This window comes from Vigna angularis, chromosome 6, assembly GCF_016808095.1.
Source record: "Vigna angularis cultivar LongXiaoDou No.4 chromosome 6, ASM1680809v1, whole genome shotgun sequence".
Lineage (NCBI taxonomy): Eukaryota > Viridiplantae > Streptophyta > Magnoliopsida > Fabales > Fabaceae > Vigna > Vigna angularis.
This window is the reverse complement of record NC_068975.1, coordinates 26848383-26869216: the sequence shown is the minus strand read 5'-3', so window position 1 is coordinate 26869216 and position 20834 is coordinate 26848383. Positions and strand designations below refer to the sequence as shown.

Genomic DNA, 20834 nt, shown 5'->3' with positions numbered 1-20834 from the left:
ATATCAGTGTACAATAGCCACCCTTAAGGGAGCACTCCCCCTCCACAGGAACAAATTTCCTGTCTATACAAAAGAATAACCAAAACTCCAACCCTTTACAGAAACTCCTAACCTTCTTATAAGGTTTTCCCCCTTGTCCGCCTAACTGAATAGTTAACCGTCTTTCATCTTTCTAAACCACCTAACTGCCCTATTAATTCTTCTTCCTTCTCTCATACACTCTTAATATTCTATCATTACCCTTCTCCACAAGAGAATTGCTTCTTGATGTTCAGCTCATCCTCCCTCGTAGCTCCTTCTTTTCTCCCTTCCTCCCACTCAATCAACACTTGTGGTATCATCTCCCCTTGCTGCTTTATCATTCTTTATAGCACCTTAAGTGGCCAACAGAGAGGCCATTCTACCTGTAACTCTGCTGGTAGGTCCCCTTCCACTTGTCGCGTCCCAATCGCCAGTTTCAACTGGAAACGTGAAACGTCGGGTGTATCCGGGCTGTTTTCGAAAGCTGTAGCCTGAAAGCCACCAGTCCGATCTATTGAAGCACTTGAAAGGGTCCGTAGTAATGGGTTGACAACTTAGGATGTAATCTAGCAGGCATGGAAGCTTGTCTATGGGTCTAATCTTCAAGAATACCTAGTCCCCCTCCTTTATAGTAGATGCCCTCCTTTTCTTGTTAACATACTGAGCCATTTGGTCTTGCACCTTGGCCAGATGATACCTCAACTGCTTCAACGCTTTGTCTCTGGTTTGCAAATATTGTGTCACTGCTTCTATCACTGTTTCTCTTGGCACAAACCTCGTTAGAGTGGGCAGATGCTTCCTATAAACTATCTCAAAAGAGGTACACTTTTCTTGGTAATTGATGTTGTACTAGTATTCCACCCAGGGCAAAACTGAACTCCACATCTTAGGTTGTTCTGTGTCAAAAACCATGATTGACGTGGTAGTAATTGTCGTGATATATTTTAGGATGTTTTTATATTTGATGGGCTGTATTTATACAACAGTTATGTGTTGCATTTATTAGGTTTATTTATGTATGATTGATCCCGTAATCATAGGGATTTGTTTCTTAGAATTAACCGTCTGCATTTCCTAAAATATGCAGCTAACCCATGTATATTTATAGAGGTTAATAACCTCATAATGAGAATAAGAAAGAAATAATATTCCTTCTAAATTTGAGATGGTATCAGAGCTCCCGATCCCTGGGAGTCTCTGACCGTGCCACCAAACTGTAGCCGCAGCCTTCATTACTGCGCGATCTGTAACCTAAAATCGCAGCCTTTATTTTTGCGCCCCGGAGCTAGCCTTCATTGCAGCGTAACTCCTTCCACCTTGATTCCTCCTTGTTATGGCTAAAGTAGTGAATCTGGAAACTGGGGACAGTTCCCAAACCACTGGAGAAATGCAGAATATTCATTCCACTTATAGGTTAAATGGGAAGAACTATCTCAAATGGTCTCAAATCATTAAGACCATCTTGAAAGGTAAAGGGAAGATCAGTCACCTGACTGGTAATGCACCAGATGAGACTGACCCCAAATTCAAATCATGGGATGAAGAAGACTCCATGATCATGGCATGGCTATGGATTCAATGGTCCCAGAAATCAGTGATACCTGTATGTTTCTGAAATCAGCAAAAGAAATTTGGGAGGCAGCTGAACAAACTTACTCTAAGGCCAAGGATGTTGCTCAAATTTATGATGTAGAAGTGAAGACTGTGGCTGCCAAACAGGGAAATAAATCAGTCACAGAATATGCCAATCAACTCAAGTCTCTATGGATGGAACTGGATCACTATCGAGTTATAAAAGCAAAATGCTCAGAAGACTCAGCAATTCTAAAGGAGTATATTGAACAAGATAGGGTCTATGATTTTTTGGTAGGCCTAAACCCTGAATATGACCAAGTTCGAATCCAAATCCTGGGAAAAGAAAAGGTTCCAAGGCTTAATGAAGTGATGGTCATTATCCGGAGTGAAGAAAGCAGGAGAGGGCTGATGCTGGAAACCTCAACCACCGAAAATTCTGCAATGATAGCTGCAGGAGGAACAATCATGATTGCCAACCAGAAAAAAAAACTGGGTTCCCAATATGGAGAAAAAACATGAGGAGGTTTGGTGTACTCATTGTAATAAGCCACGCCACACAAGGGAAAAGTGTTGGAAATTACACAGAAAACCCCCAAGCCGAGAATGGGGGCCAAAAAACCCAAGCTGAGAGTGGGGGCAAAAAGGAGGCGTATACAAAAAAGGAGGGCAAGGGCAAGCATACATTGCTAATGGAACGGGTAAGAGAAATTCTTAGTAAATTGGAGAAGCCCACCAGTATAGGTATGTATACATTGACATACTCTGGTAAGTTTCCATTTCTGTTTGGGCTCAATGTTTCAGATACACCATTTACACATTACTGGATATTAGACTCTGGAGCCACTGACCATATGACCCCCTTACCCAAATACTTTTCCACGTATTCCCCATGTCCTAGCAACTAGAAAATTTCTACCGCAAGTGGAACCCTTATAACTGCAGCCAGACAAGGAGAGGTCCAAATAAGCCCATCCATGACCTTAAAAAATGTCCTTCATGTCCCTAAACTATCCACCAACTTGATTTCCATACAAAAACTTACCAAAGATCTTTCATGTAATGTTGCCTTTTACAGCAACGCTTGTATCTTGCAGGACAAGAACTCGGGGAGGACGATTGGACATGCTAGAGAATGGAATGTCCTATACTACATGGAGAACCCTAATCTGCCTACCAAGAGTCTTATATCTACATCCATCATGACCAATAAAGAGAAAGCTCAACTTCATCATTACCGGCTAGGACATCCATCATTCCGTGTTATAAAAGTGTTGTTTCCTTCCTTGTTTAAAAATTTAAATGTGGAGAGTCTCCATTGTGAGGTGTGTGAGTTTGCAAAACAGAAGCGTGTACCTTTTCCCATTAGCAATAAGATGAGTTATCTCCCGTTTTCTCTTGTTCACACTGATATATGGGGTCTTGCCCATGTTCCTAATATCTCAGGTGCTAAATGGTTTTTAACATTCATTGATGATTGTACCCGGGTGACTTGGGTGTTTTTATTGAAACAAAAATCTGAAGTTAGCTTTATGTTTATCCAATTTGTCTCAATGATTAAAAATCAATTTGGGGTCAGTATCAAAAGAATTAGGTCTGACAATGCCAAGGACTACTTTAACCTTGTACTAAACTCTTTTTGCCAAAGGGAAGGGATAATCCATGAGTCCTCATGTGTAAACACACCTCAACTGAATGGGATTGGGCACTATAAATCAAACTAGAGCTCTACTTTTTCAAAACCATGTTCCTAAGAGATTTTGGGGGGAAGCCCTTCTTACTGCCACCTATCTAATTAATAGGTTACCCACTAAGGTTTTAAACTCTAAAAGTCTCATGGAAGTTCTACCCTCGTTCTACCCACACTTAGATCCTACAAATAACCTTCAACCTAGAATATTTGGGTGTGTATCCTATATTCATAGTAATGAAAGGGGAAAGTTGGATCCTAGGGTTGTCAAGTGTGTCTTCTTAGGGTACTCTACCATACAAAAGGGGTACAAATGTTTTCAACCCCTCTCAAAAAGATTCTATGTGTCAAGAGATGTCACCTTCAACGAACAAGAAAGCTACTTTAAACAGCCTCATCTTCAGGGGGAGAATGTAAGACAGGAAGAGGAGACTCTCATGTCCCTAAATATGACGTTTGGACCTGAAATTGGCCCAGAAATTGACCCTAAAACTTAGGGAAGCATTGAGCATGTTGCACCTGAACCAGTGAGACCTCTTGCAACTACTCCTGCACCTGAACCAGCAAAACAGCCTGCATCTGCCCCTGATGGAGGCGGAAAGTTTGGGAAAAATCTGGTATATTCAAGGAGAGAAAAGGCCATTCCAGGATCCGGCAATATCCAAGAATCCAACCCACCGTCACTACATGAGGTAACACCTTCAAATCCTATAAATTTAAGTGATTCTAATGAGCTTTTGTCTGAAAATCTAGAAGCACAGGTGGACCAAACTCTGGACCTGCCCATTGCCCTTAGAAAGGGAACTAGAACATGCACTCAACAACCACTTTACCCACTGTCAAATTTTTTTATCCTTTGAAAAATTCTCTCCTACCCATAAAACTTTTCTCACTAACCTCAACTCCACACACACACCTTCCTCTATATCTGAAGCATTGTTTGACAGGAAATGGAAACATGCCATGAATGTGGAAATGGATGCGTTAGACAAAAATAGAACCTGGGAACTTGTTACTCTACTTCCTGGAAAAAAACCAGTTGGATGTAAGTGGGTATATACAATAAAGTATACGGCCGATGGGACCATTGAACGTCACAAGGCAAGGTTGGTAGCTAAAGGCTTCACTCAAACCTATGGAGTTGATTACTTGGAGATATTTGCCCCGGTTGCTAAGGTGAACACGGTCAGAGTAATATTGTCAGTGGCAGCTAATAATAATTAGGATCTGCAGCAATTTGATGTGAATAATGTCTTTTTGCATGGAGATCTTGAAGAAGAAATATACATGGAATTGCCTCCTGGTTACAATGATCGGGTTGCTGCTGGAACTGTTTGCAAACTAAGAAAGGCTCTATATGGGCTAAAACAATCTTCAAGAGCATGGTTTGGAAGATTTACCAAGGTCATGACAGGTCTGGGCTACAAACAAAGCCAAGGAGATCACACATTATTTATCAAACATTCAGTTTCATGGGGAGTAACACTTTTATTAGTGTATGTAGATGATATTATAGTAAGTGGGGACCACAAGCAGGAACAACAAGTGTTAAGTGAGTGTCTTGCCACTGAATTTGAGATCAAGACGCTAGGGAGGCTTAAATATTTTTTGGGAATTGAAGTGGCTCATTCCAAGAAAGAGATCTTCATATCTCAACAAAAGTATATTACTGATCTGCTCAAAGAAACAGGGAAGATAGGCTGCAGACCAGCAAGTACTCTAGTCGATCCAAATATAAAATTGGAAAGTATGGAGGAGGATATTGCGGTGGACAGGGAAATGTATCAAAGACTTGTGGGCAGACTTATTTACTTATCTCATACTAGACCAGACATTGCTTTTGCTGTAAGTCTAGTCAGCCAATTTATGCACCAACCAAAGGAAGCTCATCTACAAGCTACCCTTAGGATTGTTTAGTACTTAAAAGGAACCTCCGGAAGAGAAATTTTGTTCACGCGGAACAAGAGTGTAAGTCTTGAAGCATATACAGATGCGGACTATGCAGGGTCAGTTGTAGATAGAAGGTCAACCACGGGATACTGCACCTTCCTCGGTGGAAACTTAGTCACTTGGAAGAGTAAAAAACAGAGTGTAGTGGCTAGATCAAGTGCTGAAGCATAATTTCGTGCAATGGCCCACAAAATATGTGAACTTCTATGGCTAAAGATTATATTGAAAGACTTGAAGATAAAGTGGGACGAACCTTTGAGGTTATATTGTGACAATAAATTTGCAATTAGCATAGCTCACAATCCGGTTCAACATGATAGGACTAAACATATTGAAGTCAATAGACACTTTATCAAGGAAAAACTTGACAGTGGCATGATTTGCACACCATATGGAAAACACCTATTCACCAGCTTGAGGGGGAGTGTCAAAAACCATGATTGACGTGGTAGTAATTGTCGTGATATATTTTAGGATGTTTTTATATTTGATGGGCTGTATTTATGCAACAGTTATGTGTTGCATTTATTAGGTTTATTTATGTATGATTGATCCCGTAATCATATGATTTAGAGTGTTCTAATCCGTATAAAAAGATTACATAGATCTTTAGGTATCCTTTTAATATACCAAATGAGGTAAATATAAGTATCCACATAAACGGTTCATAACTCTCAAAGAATAACTCTGTCAATTTCAAAAGGCGAGATGGGTGGACCGTTTATGTGGATACTTATATTTACCTCATTTGGTATATTAAAAGGATACCTAAGGATCTATGTACTCTTTTTATACGGATTAGAACACTCTAAATCCTTTTCAATTTATATGATTTTTGTTGATTTAAAAAATGGTAAATGAACTAACTTACCCTTTAGTAGTGTGCAGGTGAGTCCTCTCAAAATCATCAGCTGTATCCAAACTACCAGAGCTACATAAAAATTTTCAGGAAAAGGTATACATAATATTATTAAAGCCTTTATTATTAGCTTGCAAAATACAACGATAAACAGGTAATTATTTTAGACAAATGAAACCTACCGGTTTTCACAAGACTGAAACCCTAATTGGTTTGGGCACGAAGGATTGATACGAATGGTGTTAATGCGTTCTAAAGATCGCAGCCCTTGCATGAAAATATGTATGAATGACTTAGCACATGTTAAGTCTTTACACTAGAATTAAACATCACTTAGATTGTATAATTTAAAAGTAGCATTTGTCCTAGAAGTCATATGTCAATTAAGCATACTAAATCTTTATTGGCAATTTCTCTTTGGGTGCGAATGTCCTACTCATACACCTTTCCATCTCTTCCAGCACCAAAAATAACCTGAAGTAATGTGAAATGATATTGACCGATCACAATAAACAAGTTATATTTCCTAGATAATCACAAAATGCTGCAATAGAGTGACGTAAACACTTGATAACCTTATTTTCCACGTCCAATTCAATTGAGGCCAATCTATCATTCTTGGGTTTAAACCGATGGGAAGGTTGACTAGTCCGTATTCTCGTATCCCAAGCATATACATATCCTTGTCCCGAGTCAGAAGCAAATATCCTATTAAAATTCAAAAACATTCAAAAGGTGACTTCAGCAGAAATTATATAAGGTTGAGGTTGAGGACAAATACATTTTAGTGATTTGGCAGAAAATTTATCTTTATCAGGAGTAAGGTATTGGACAAAGCATGTGCAACTAAAGACACGAAGAGGAATGGAGTAAAGATCTTGTGTTGGATATAAAAGAGAGTGAGGAACCTAATTATTAAGGACGAGGAATGGGCAACGGTTGAAGTAAGCCCTGAGGTGATGATGCTAAGTACTTGTGTTTTTGGCAAACTAAACAAGCTGTCACAAAATCAATTACCAATTTCTTCATGTCAATCCAATATAATGATTGAGCGACTCTCCTATTCGTCCTGTACACCCCTGAATGGCCCCCCGTGGTGGTGGTGTGAAATTCTGCCAGCAACCTTGGAATCCACATTGACTGAGCTGAGAGCACTAAGCGACCCTCATAATGGAGTCTGCCATGCTCCAACGTATGCGCAGGGTGAGAATTTGGGTCAACCGTTACTTCCTTAATGATCTTTTTCAGATTCTGATCCTCTTCAGCTGTTACCATAGTAGCACTTGCCTGAGATGTTTGTCATGCTCCTTACACGTCTTTTTATAGATCAAAATGTCATAAAAAAAGACTAGCACACATTGCCTAAAAAAAGACTTCAAAATGGTGTTCATCATACACTAAAAGGTTGCAGGTGCATTTGTTAGCCCGAATGGCATCACCAAGAATTCGTAATGATCTTAGTGAGTCCTGAACGTTGTCTTTTGAATATCCTCCTCCCTCGTCCGGATTTGGTGATATCCTGCTCTCAAGTCTACCTTTGAAAAATTAGCCGCCCCTTGGAGTTCATCGAGTAACTCTTAAATTACTGGAATGGGAAACTTGTCAGAGATTGTGGCCCTGTAATTTATGCAAATTCTCTAGTTGTCGTCCCTCTTCACTAGAATCACCGAGCTGGAGTAAGGACTATTGTTGGGCCTAATGATACCCATCTCCAACATCCATGCTACCTACTTCTCTATCTCCTTTTTCATCAAATGTGGATAACTGTAGGGCCTTACATTAACAGGCTCTGTCCCCTCCTTAATGGGTATTTTATGGTCTACAAATCTGGTAGGAAGCCCCTGGGGTTCCCTAAATATCCCATCAAACTCTCCCAAAATCTGCTCCAGATCCTCAGCTGGCTAGGTGTTAGTTGCTCAATCATTATATTGGTTTGACATGAAGAAATTGGTAATTGATTTTGTGACAGCTTGTTTAGTTTGCCAAAAACACAAGTACTTAGCATCATCACCTCAAGGCTTACTTCAACCGTTGCCCATTCCTCGTCCTTAATAATTAGGTTCCTCACTCTCGTTTATATCCAACGCAAGATCTTTACTTCATTCCTCTTCGTGTCTTTGGTTGTACATGCTTTGTCCAATACCTTACTCCTGGTAAAGATAAATTTTCTGCCAAATCACTAAAATGTATTTGTCCTCAACCTTATATAATTTCTGTTGAAGTCACCTTTTGAATGTTTTTGAATTTTAATAGGATATTTGCTTCTGACTCGAGACAAGGATATGTATATGCTTGGGATACGAGAATACAGACTAGTCAACCTTCCCATCGGTTTAAACCCAAGAATGATAAATTGGCCTCAATTGAATTGGACGTGGAAAATAAGGTTATCAAGTGTTTACGTCACTCTATTGCAGCATTTTGTGATTATCTAGGAAATATAACTTGTTTATTGTGATCGATCAATATCATTTCACATTACTTCAGGTTATTTTTGGTGCTGGAAGAGATGGAAAGGTGTATGAGTGGGACATTCGCACCCAAAGAGAAATTGCCAATAAAGATTTAGTATGCTTAATTGACATATGACTTCTAGGACAAATGCTACTTTTAAATTATACAATCTAAGTGATGTTTAATTCTAGTGTGAAGACTTAACATGTGCTAAGTCATTCATACATATTTTCATGCAGGGGTTGCGATCTATAGAACGCATTAACACCATTCGTATCAATCCTTCGTGCCCAAACCAATTAGGGTTTCGGTCTAGTGAAAACCGGTAGGTTTCATCTGTCTAAAATAATTCATGGATGGTGGCGCTTTTCGCTCTACGGCAGCGGCAACAAGGTTGGTCACGGTGCGGTATAGTGAAGGCATTGAGGGTGACTTGCGGCATTGACGCCTTCACCGTCGGAGAATCAGAGAGGTGTGGTGTCGTTGGATGTGGCGCTGGCTTGTTTAAGAGCTTCTAGCACTTGCAAGATTCGTGGCGAACAGAAACGATTTATGGTTCGTCATTTTGGGGTTTTTACGAAGTGTATATTAAAATGTGATGACCGATGAAGTTAATGGAGGATGAGATGCTTTATGGGTGAGGAGGAACGAAGCTTGTAGGGTGTTTTTGAATGCTACTTCCATTATTTTTTTATTTTTTTTAATTTACTAAATTCCTTGTCATAATTTAAATATTTCCACGTAATAAAATATACACTTCGACATATGCACTATCATCACATTTTAATATCATCTGTGAAAATTTAATGGACAGAGCTTAATTAACTTAATTTTTCAAATATTTGGACACATTTTGCAAATATAGAACGAGGACCCGGAGATTCTTCCACAAATATAAAAACGACCCAGGGTTTAAACCTATTTTGTTATTAAGATGGAAGTATGAGTATGGGGCATTAATGATTTTACTACTTTATCCTATTTTGATATCTTCACAACTTTGGGAAACTCGTGAATTGAGCTTTCGTCAGCAGTTTCTTTAGCAAGTAATTTAGGAAAAACTAAATGCTACAACTACCAGACAAAATTATAGAAGATGGAGATGATGATACATGAGAGGTATTTTTAATCTTTGAAATGACTACGAGTACAACACAATACAAGGGTCACACAATAATTTAATATTTGTTAAATTATTACATTGATTCTGTTCCCAGCATTTTACAGTGAAATAGTGGAAGCATTAGTAGAAGAGTTAAACTTAGTAACCATAGTTTGCACCATAAACAGAGCTATATCCTCCAGCATGTCCTGGATTGGAAGGAGGAGATGCATACACAGAAGCGTGGGCAGGATAAGAGCTGTATCCTTGGTCTGCAGCAGGTCCACCTGCTTGCGGCTGTGCCGGTGCCCCACCAACTGCTGCTGCAGCTTCAGCCATAAAATTCTGCACCACATTCATTAATTGTATTACTTGATTACCATGCGTACTAATAATCACGTGAGGCAAGTGCAAGTTTGGTTTAACTTTTTAAAATAAGTAACTTACTTTAACTAACTTTCTAATGGAGAAATTTTGAAAACTAGTTCAAACATTCACATGGGATCAATTTGTCTGTGATGAAAAAAAAATGATTATTTTATTAAAAATACTTTGTTCTTATAAACACAAACAAACTTATAATACATACAACAATATTAGCATCAAACTAAGAAAAACCTCTAGCCTCTCTTCAGAAATAAAATAAGATTGAAAATTAAATGATGAGTGAGTAAACAAACAGGAAGATTGGAAGAAAAAAATATATTAGAATTTTACTACCCATTTTTTAATATGATACTTTGTGACGGATAACTGTAATTTGAAATTCAACCAGCTTATAGTTTTCTCCATTTTTAGTTACAAAGATTAATCTTGATGAAACTTCGGCAATAAATATTTTATGTCCCGTATGAACACTGCAAACAGTTTTTCACAAAAATAATTTCATACTGCGATAAGATAAAAAAGATTAACTACCACTGAAAAAATATTTACAAGACATGCAGCATCTCACGGATTTGAGACCAAAATCAGAATACCTGTATCAGTTGCTGAGCTGTTTGGACTTGAGATGCGGTTCCACTGATTTCAACAGTCATCTCCCCAGGAACACCTCTTGTTTCTTGTATGGTAACAGTAGCCCCACTAGCTCTTCTGATGTAGCTTATACTCGCTCCTGCTGTTCCAATGACCGCATCAGCATACGAGAGAGGAATTTGCATTTGCTGCGTTATCTGCCAAAATAGCAAAAACAATTCATCATGATTAAAATGTAATACATTTTATTAAGAACTGGAACTCAGGTCTAAGTAACAAGTATATATTGCATATTCTCCTATCCCAAATATGAATACATACTAGACAAGAGTGTTTGCCTGCACCCACAGTTCCATTAAAGTCATAAACTACTAATCAAACAGAAGACCACATCTAATCTCAACAACCGAAGATGACATTGACAAGATATTTCACATACTTTGGTTAGCTAAATATTTAAGCAAAAATCCAAGTATTTGTGCATTTTGCATCATCTTCACAACAGTTATAGAACAAAATTGAAGAAACATCAGTCAACAAATCTCAACAAAATAAAAACTCAATTTTCTAAGAACAATTACAGAACTCTGAAAATTACTACAATAAAATTTTCCAAGAAGCACATGTACCTGTGTGACTACAGAAGGTGCAGATTGAGTATTTGAAGATGCATGAATGCCTATTGAAGCATCTCTTCCATATGCAGATATACCTTGATGGGGCTGTCTTTCGACTGGAGGGATCTCGGCTGGTGGATAATAATTATCAAGTTGTCGTGGAGGTGGTACGTACTGAGAAGGAGGTCCAAAACCAGGACCTCCACCAGTATTTGGAGGAAGGCCCTGTGGTGGACCCCAAGATTGGTGGGGTGGCATGGGCTCTGCGTGATGGGGATTGGCTATTTGCATCTGGAGAAATAATAACGTATATCTCGTTATTTTTATAATAAAAAGGTGATTTTAAGGATGCATTGAAGAAATAATTTATTTCCAGAGTTATTTTTAAAGTATAAGCTATTTTTATTTGGTAACAATATAAAAAAAAGTTCTTTTATTTTAAATAGCTAGCTTTTTTGTTCAGAAGCAACTCAAAATAATAACAAAATTGATTTATTCAACATCTGTTTTTTCAAAACTTCAAACAAGCACTAACTTTTTTAAAACATGCTTCTGTCCTGAAAAAAATCTAAACAAACAGGCTCTTAGAAGCATTTTGCATCTTATTAAAAAGAAAGATAATTCACAAGTGTAAGGTGATATCACACTTACATTCATTTCAAAAATTGGAATTACACTGCGATCAACTAGAAACTTCCTTAGGTGGGAAGCAATTAACTCTAGTGCCTTATGTACTCCAGCAGCATCCCCAACTACTTCAACCACCCTGTCATCTTGAAGAGCAAAAATTGGGAGGTCTTCTGCAGAAGAGAAAGACGATGCAGATGGTTAGCAACTAGAGAATGTCAACAGCCCACCAACGGACCAAAATGCAAAGATTGTTAAACAGCTTCAAATTTTCAGTACACTATATTTGAAAGCATAAACCAGAACATAGTAATAGATATTATTTTCTCCATAATTCGTTCATACCACTCCAGTAAATTATTCCTGCAATAGTTTTCAGTTAAGAAAGGATAGACAATGAAGATTGTAGAATGTTTCAAAACTATGGTAGCAATCTTGAATTGAAACCAAAATTATGGTTTAAAGTATAATTAGATTGTAACGATCATAGCTTACAATCATATTAAGACTAAAAAAACCAAAATGAAATCCATGAAATTACAGAATTCTAACATAATGAATAAAGACAATATTGAAAAATTAACAACTACATGAGAAAATGTTATATGAAAAAGCAAGAACCTGCTCCAAGAACTCTAACAACACAATTGGATGCTTCTTGGATAGATTTTACAGTTCCTCCTTGCTTCCCAATTAAACTCCCTGCTTGTGAGGCTGCCACTAGAAGTTTAGTAGAAACCTTCCCAGCCACACCTGAAGGAGCATGGGTAAAATCACTCTCCAAACCATCAATAATCCTCTTATGAACCCTCAATAAGCCATCCACAGCAGGAGGAAGAGAGGAATCAGGATCATCTTTGCCTGATATCATTACCTAATCAAAATGAATGAATTACAGTATCAACCAACAGCACAGTATCTCTAATATTGAGGTATGACAAGAATACATAAACATTATGGTGGAAAACAAAAAATAAATCCAATTTAACTGACAGTAATACACCAAACAAAAACATTAATTACCAAGGATATTACATGTCACCTATAATGTCAAGCTCAGCAAGAAAGCAAACAAGCAAGCAATTTTGAATATTTCAAAATGTAATAATTTAAATTCTTTTTCTGTGACATTTTCTTCCCCCAATTAATATTAATATCTATAACATCCTCACCTATCAAAAAAATGCCAGAAGAAATCCTTTACCATCAGATCAGTTGTCTAACAGCTCCACATTTCATTATGGTTAAAACCTCATCACAATAACTCTTCACCTAATTAATCTACATTAACAAACTGATCTGATGGTACAATAGCAATAATTATCTCAGCCCACCACGTGAGATTGGCAACGGGAATTACATACCACTATTAAGATTACTATGGCCAAATTCTCAAGGGTATTTATTCACGATGAGCTCCTTAATAATTTAACCATAGCAGTTAGTAATATCTGAAAATTAAAATGTTAAACAGCTCTTGGTTAAGAACCAGCCATGGAAACACGATGTTCATTAGAAGCAACTGGAATGAATAGATGGAACGTGATTGAGAAGAGATCTTAATGAGCCTCTTCAATAAATCTTAAAATGTTAGTTTAGACTTAACCATGGAAATCTAAGGTATAATTTGTAGCTTGCACAGCCCTAACTCTTCACCAGACCAAGGAACCACCTTCCCTTTCTCTGCCCGTTTCCACACCTTATACACAGCTTCCCGGGCCTCCACCCATTTTTCTTACTTCAGTAGTGATCTATAAGCATATCACCTAAAATTTCTCTTCCTATCCCTCTACTAGTATATGAAATAGCTCCATAAGTTACATATGCCACAAAAAAAAAAATCCTCATAGCTGCTTTTATTCAACCAACTAAGACGTGCAAAAATGGAAGTCTCAAGCTGAAATGTAATAATTCTAATTGACCAATAACTCTTATATAACATGTCACAAGATGTAAGATGCACGTAACAATGGAAGTGTCTTCTAACTCCTTAACAATTGGATTTCAGTTTACGAGAGTGCATTCATGTGTTATAATTGAGTTGATTGATAGACCTAAGTAGTTTTTGATTCTTTTTTATCCAATAACATGTATAACAACAGAAAAACACTCCAGTTTTGATGGTTTAAGTATAGTATTAGATTTGGTTATAAGTTTCTTTTCATTGCTTGCAATCTTCGGCAAGACATCAATCATCCAGGTTTTGAATTTACCAGATGGAATGCAGAGCTTCGTGGTACATGCAAACAAACGTTTCAGCACTTCGCAATGCTCAATGCTGATCCCTGAATCTGAAACTTTGGTTCTTCAATATTGGAACCTAATTGATGATTGAGTCGTTGCCTTTAAAATTGGAACATTGAACCTGCACAGATTCATTTTCCGTCAGAATTATATTCATATTCTGTGGATTCTTCCCATTACTCTTCATTTCGAATTAGCTTCATCTTCTTCTCCTAAGTTTTTTTTTTTTACTGTAGCACATGAGTAAGGTTGCACTATAGAGTTTTAGACCATGAACAAGCTATATTTTTTATTACTGCAATATTTTTAATTAAAATTTCTGGGTACACCAAGTGGACACCGGAAATGTCATGAAAGATAGCTGAAGGAAAGACAACCACTATTTGTTATCCCTCATAACATCATTGGCCAACCACAGTCTTAATTCCACTGGAAAATTAGCTGCACTAGAATTACTCTGAAGTGATGCACGAAACATTAATTTCAGTTCTTCAAGAGGAATCAAACCTCCAATATATGCAAAGGAATTTTAACTATCCTAATGTTTTCTGATGTAAATGTTATAAGTAGTTAGGACAAAGACTACCACATTAGCCCTAACTTCCAAAAAGCAGATCCACATGAATTCAAACAGTTTCTGTTCATTTCTGATATCTAATCCAATAATGGTTAAACTGTAGATAAAACATATAACTCAATTCTATCACCATGAGCTTTCAAAGAAAAGCAAATAATGAAAATCTTCCACTATTCCAATCTCCAAGAAGCTCAACCAAAACCTCTAAAAATCATAATATAAAACAAGTGCATTACAGAAGAAAATAAAAGGAGACACAAGAGCACATTAAAGATTCCAGATCAATAATAGCACAACAACAAGCAGCTGAAGTATCAACAACAAAATAATATCAAACCGTATCACCCTCAACAGAAGAAAAAAGAAAAAAAAAGTTTAAATTAACTGGACAGCAAGATATCACATAAGAGGAATTGAAGAAGTCAGAGTGTATGGGAATATGACGATGAGTGAAGTGGAAGACACTTACAGCCCTTTGCGCAGTTCCAGGAGGACCATCAAGAATTTTAACGCGAGCTCGTGTCTCCTCCACAATTTTCTTAATGAACTCTCCTTTACGTCCAATTATGCCCCCAACCTTCTGCGCAGGAACTAACATCCGAAACACACTCTCTCCAGGCCACCCCGGCCACTTCTTCTCAGCCACAACCGGCTCTTCGCCACCTTGCAATTCCGCCTCAACTGTTTCCTCCGCCTCATGCTCAGCGCTCGCGTTCTGATCCACTTCAGCCATCGAGGTTTTCACTGCCAAAACACACAGCAAGCACTATTACATACATGACAAACGAAAAGTAACATCATATCACATGCTATCTCGAAGGATTCAAATCAACTGGATCTAAAATGGAAGCACTTAATCGCCACGAGAAATGAATAGTAAATTATTGAACAAGTGAGCTTAGCGTGTAAGATTACCTTGATTGGAAAGAGGACGAGGTACAGTTGCAAATCTAGGGTTTTGAGTTGAGGAGGAGAAGAAGAAGAAAGGCAAGTGTGAGAGAAGAGAAGCAAATAACGATGATGAATGAAAGGGGAAGTCTTATATATGAGAAACCGATGGAGCAGAAAGATAGATAAATAGATAGATACTATCTGTCATCCAACCACTAAGTAAACTTCTTCCTATATTTGGCTTTTTTTTCCTTTAACTGTTAACTCAAAAAGTAAATAATTGAATATAATTAATTAAATTATTTAATATAGTATAAATCAACATGGTTATTTTTTATGTTAATTATTGTGGAATTTTGTATAATGATTAATTTAAAATTTTATAAAATAAATATAACTGAAAAGGTTTAATGTTTAGTACAAATGCTTTTAATATATTAAATTTACAAGGTGCTTCATAAAGGGGATAAAATATTTTGATAGAATTTCAATAATAACCAAAACATGTCTTATAAAACAATAAAATTTCTATTGTTGAGTTTTTCAATAAATAGTTTAATTAAGAAGAAAAATTATGTTTTACTCATTAAATAATTTAGGAAAATTTCATGCTAGAAGTCACTCTACAAATGCTTCAAAAACATTTTTAACATGGAGAAAAAGACATTTAAATAACCTTTGAAAAAAAATAGGAAATTGAACTAATAGGAAATGTTTTTGGTCTTTTAAAGACCAAGAGTCTCACATAGATTTATTAGTTTCTTTATTCTTATCAAGCAAGCCAAAAAGATAATGCAGTAATAGAATTATTATAAGCATTTCTCAAATATAAATTGGTACTCTTCCTATAAATTAGGAATAACTTTTTAAGATTTTTGTTTTGGGTGTGTTTTACCAACATAATAATTAATCATAATAAATTAAATATTATTTTCTTAAATTAGTTTGCCCTTTGTTAGACACTTATATTGGAATCTTAGAATTAATGTGATGTATTAACTAGCAATTAAACATTTTTCTTTTTCTTTTATTTTGTCCCTAAAGTGGTTTTTGTCAGGCCTCATTAAAACGCATCCAAAACTCCTGTCAGAGTCATTTAAAACGCACCCAAAATTCTCTGCGCGGACGTCAGGTGTCAAGTAACTAGGATTCTGAAATCAGATAGTGGAAGGCAGGTGTCGGCAGTAGAGCGGACGCTCGCTTGGAAGTGGGAAGAAAATGATTGTTTCTGAAACTTCCATCCAACTCTCCTTTGCATGCACCCTCCTTCCCAAACTCTGAAACTTTTCATTTTCTCCTCCTTCTCACTAGAAACTCTATCTTCTCTCTACCAAAACTCACCTTTTTACTCCTTCGATCACCTTTCAGAGACCGTAGAAGCGTTCCCGGCATCATAAGCTTCATTCTGAACCGAACATTTCCGAGTTCTGAACCTAGTAAGTCCTTTGTCCTTAGTCGTTCGTTCAATAGTACATGCAAACCAAGCCTCGGTTGCATGCTGATATCTGGTCTGATCCACTTTTGGTTGTTTTGCTGTTAATTAGTTTAAGAGTTGTGGAACGTAAGGGTAGGAGAGATTTTTAGTCAGACCAACCATACTTCTGCCTCTAGGACGATCGTTCACAGTAGAGGTAAGGGAAGCTTATTAATTTAATTTATATGACTATGTATTGCATGAACGTTGTTGACTTGATTTGATATGAAAAATGATTGTGCTATGTTATGATGCATGAAATGTATGAAAATTCTATGATTTGGTGGCATGGGATATGAAACATTGATTATGGTATGAATGTATAAAGGTGTGAAACTATATGTTAAGAACTTAATTTGAATAATATTAATTCTGATAAGAAATTTTCCCTAAGAAAGTAACGTTCATTATTGAACGGTCCTTAACCGTTCGGTTTCATAATGAATTTGGTTAGTAGTGGATTCTTTCATTTGGGAAGAATCCTAGTGGAGGACGAGCGCCTACACTTCAAACTTTTGTGCTTGAGCGTTCGGCCAAGCATAGTCCAGTCTTGATATCCTGCTATGAAATATTTTAGTATTCTTAAATAATACTTCAATAGTGTCTTGGCATAATTATTCATCTTCTTTTATATTCGTTAGTAGTACCTGGTCTTATACCAAGTATTCGTCCTAAGCAAGTGTTTGGTCTCACACCTGACACTTGTTCTATCTCTTTAAGCTAAATTCTTTATATGAGCGTTCGTTCAAGCCCTCTAGGGTTCGCTCACTATAGTGTCTAGTCTTTGACTGTCACTTGGATTCTTGATACTAAACTCAACTAAACTAAGTATTCACAAGCGTTCTGTTTCTTCCTATGAGACAATTCTAAGTATTATTTTCGTACCTTGAAATATTATTATTCACTGGTTTCACTCTGGAGTCCTCGTTCTTGGTCTGGTCTTTGGATGTTCAGATAGAGTTCTCAAGAGTCGGTTCCTCTAACTGGCTCAACGTTGAAATCGACGTTCGTTCCATTCGTTTCTTGGAATATATTATTGCGCTCGCTATCTTTCTTAAAACCCGATGTCAACCCTTGGTCTGAATCCATTCTCAAATTTGAAGGTCTTTCGGTCTCGCTCTATGTGTTCGGCCCAATTTTAAGTTCGGGTTGAACGTTCGGTATTTGAAATCCTCATGAATCATTGTACGAGGAGATTAAATGAGATATGTATTAGTGAAAGATGAAGAAAATGTGATATGGAAAGGTTGTGGATTTTGAACGAGCGTTCCGGGGAGGAATGACTCATGAGTAGATATTGAAAGTTGTAAAGTATGACTGTGGTAATGCTAAGCTGTCGATTCATCCTGATGTTCCGTGAGTACTCATCCTCACGTAGAGGAGAGTAGGTCATGCATGGGAACGGCAGGAGGTCCTAGTCCTTAGGGGTACTTTGGACAGATAGGACTAACCTCGGGTGACAGCTGATGAGAGTATTCCAGTTACTACACCACCCGGGTGCACGAACGTCGTAGCTACACAGGTTTCATACAGTCCGGACGGTCGGTCTAGTAGTAGGCCTTGCATGAAGCGTATTATTAACTTTATCTGGGTGGTGATGTATGAATTGTATGATTTGTAACTGAATTAAATTACATAAGCTTACCCAGTGTTTCTTTGTGTTGTCTCGTCTTGTACGTTCGTCTTGTCGTTGCAATGATCATCCGTGTGGATGTGAGCAGAAGGAGACGCGCTACTGGAAGAGGCGCTGGAAGAAGGAAATTTGGAGGAAGAGAATCTCGTAGAAGTTGAAGTTAAGGCCGAACCGTAGAACGTTCGGTTAGTAGTATATTTTAGTTAGTAAATGGTGGTCGTTCGATCACCCTCCCTTTTGTTAAGATTGACCGTTCGGTAATTCCTTTTGTAAATCGTTCGGTCAGACTTGTACTGATCGTATAGTTTAATTTGAACTCTTACGGGTTATGTGCGTTCGGTCAGAACCGCATGTTTTTTTAATGTAAGACTGAACTGATATATTACTAATTGTAATTATTTCTATTGTCTGATTTATTACTGTATTTTTGGAAATGTTACAGTTTTTCCAATAAAATTTTGGCATCTTGTACTGGTCATTTCTTTAATTTCAAAGATAACTTTTTTTTTCAATTATACTTTTTTATTTCCATTATTACTATGCATTAAAAACTGTTTGAAGAGAAAATTGAAAAAAATAATAATAGATATTGCACCCCATAAATAAAAAACTATTACATTGAAAATAAAAGAAAAGAATGCTTCCCGTAATAATTAACACCTCAATCAAACGTATGGAATTTCTTATTGCACCCCTGTTTTCTTCTAATATCCCATATTATTTTAAAATTTCAGTTATACCTTGATAAAATTAATAATAAAGGATATTTTGGATGAAAGATATTTGGAATTACAAAACCTATAATTCAAAAATATTATTTTTACATATTTTTTGAATTATACAATTCAAGATAATTCATAATGCAAATTTATATTTTAGATCATGTTTATAATATAAATTTACATTATAAATTATATAATTCATAATGAAAATATATAATATAATCCCTAACGTAAATTAAATTTTAGATTATATAATGCAAAAATTTATTCCTTCAACTCCTTACACATCAAATTAAACAGCCTGGACCCTTTTCTAACCATTCTTGAATGATTGCAAGCCGCTAATATATGGTTCAAGCTTGTCAGAGTTTGAGAATCACATGAAACGGGAAAGGAAAACAATAATTGAATGAATTTGAATAAATAATATATTTTAAAATATGTAATCTATAATATATTTTTGAATTCAAAAATACATTTTAAATTACACAATCCTAGATGTGGTATTGATTTTAATATATTTTGGATTATATAATTATAAATGTATTTTTAGATTTAAAAATATATTTCGAAAAAATTTCAAATTATTAAATATGGAAAGTGTTTCAGAATTATTTATTTGGAATAAAATAGTCATTTAATAAAATCTATGAAGGTGCAAAATGAAATATGGAGTGCAAAGAAATTTGTATAACAATTATTTTACATTGGGCTAATTAAAGAGAGTTTCTCTCTACACCATCACACTCTTCTTCCTAAATCACTACATTCCTCATTTACCCTTCATTTACTTCTCTGATATAGTTAAAGATGGTTGGTAAAAAACTCTCATTTGCACCAATGTCCAACCACCTATTAAAAGAGATATCCACTATAAAATGTAATGAATCCCCACAACAGAGATCACATTTCTTCTTAATTGTGTTATTTCTTTGCACCTTCGTGTTGTGTTATCGTGTTCGTGCTTGTTATTGGAGATCGTGATTCTTTGCTGTCACTTTGAACAACAGCTTCCTATAAGTGGTGTAAGAAGGTGGTCCAGTAGTGGTGGTAGTTGAAGAAAAGGAAAAAAATAAAGCTTGAAAAATTAAATCAATTACATACATATAAATATTAAATCAATTACATACATATAAATCTATAAATTAAACTTAAAAAATTAAACTAATAAAACAAAAAAAAAAACTGAAAGACCAAAACGAAAATGGAAGATTTATTTGGCCTTCATCGGATTCCCGTTCGTTGAAGGCCAAACTTTTCATATATGATGTTTTTTCTCCCATCATTTAACTTAACATTGGTATTGCATAAAGTTATAATCATATATATCCTAAAACAAAAAGTTTTTTAAAGTCAAGAAAACATAAAGAAATAATTTTTTATGATTTTGGTGAAAGTTGTAGAAAATTCACAAAAAAGGGGT

At 36.3% G+C, this 20834-nt stretch overlaps 1 protein-coding gene across 1 annotated transcript; it reads right to left on the bottom strand.

Annotated features, from left to right (window-relative positions):
• Positions 1-9652: 9652 nt before the first annotated feature.
• LOC108346001 (flowering locus K homology domain) lies at positions 9653-15765 on the bottom strand. The gene is made up of 7 exons (XM_017584903.2): positions 15607-15765; positions 15161-15435; positions 12492-12744; positions 11895-12043; positions 11256-11534; positions 10629-10823; positions 9653-9993 (listed from the first exon to the last, which is right to left on the bottom strand). Exons 2-7 carry the CDS (start codon positions 15422-15424, stop codon positions 9808-9810), a joined length of 1326 nt encoding a protein of 441 aa, XP_017440392.1. The 5' UTR covers positions 15425-15435; positions 15607-15765; the 3' UTR covers positions 9653-9807.
• Between the last annotated feature and the right edge of the window lie 5069 nt (positions 15766-20834).

Excerpts from the sequence above, each read along its gene's own strand:
- LOC108346001 (XM_017584903.2), bottom strand. The coding sequence starts at position 15,424 with ATGGCTGAAGTGGATCAGAACGCGAGCGCTGAGCATGAGGCGGAGGAA. Across the intron at positions 12,044-12,491 it reads TGTTAGAGTTCTTGGAGCAG|AAGACCTCCCAATTTTTGCT; the intron begins GTTCTTGCTTTT and ends TCTCTTCTGCAG. Across the intron at positions 10,824-11,255 it reads CACCTTCTGTAGTCACACAG|ATAACGCAGCAAATGCAAAT; the intron begins GTACATGTGCTT and ends CTATTTTGGCAG.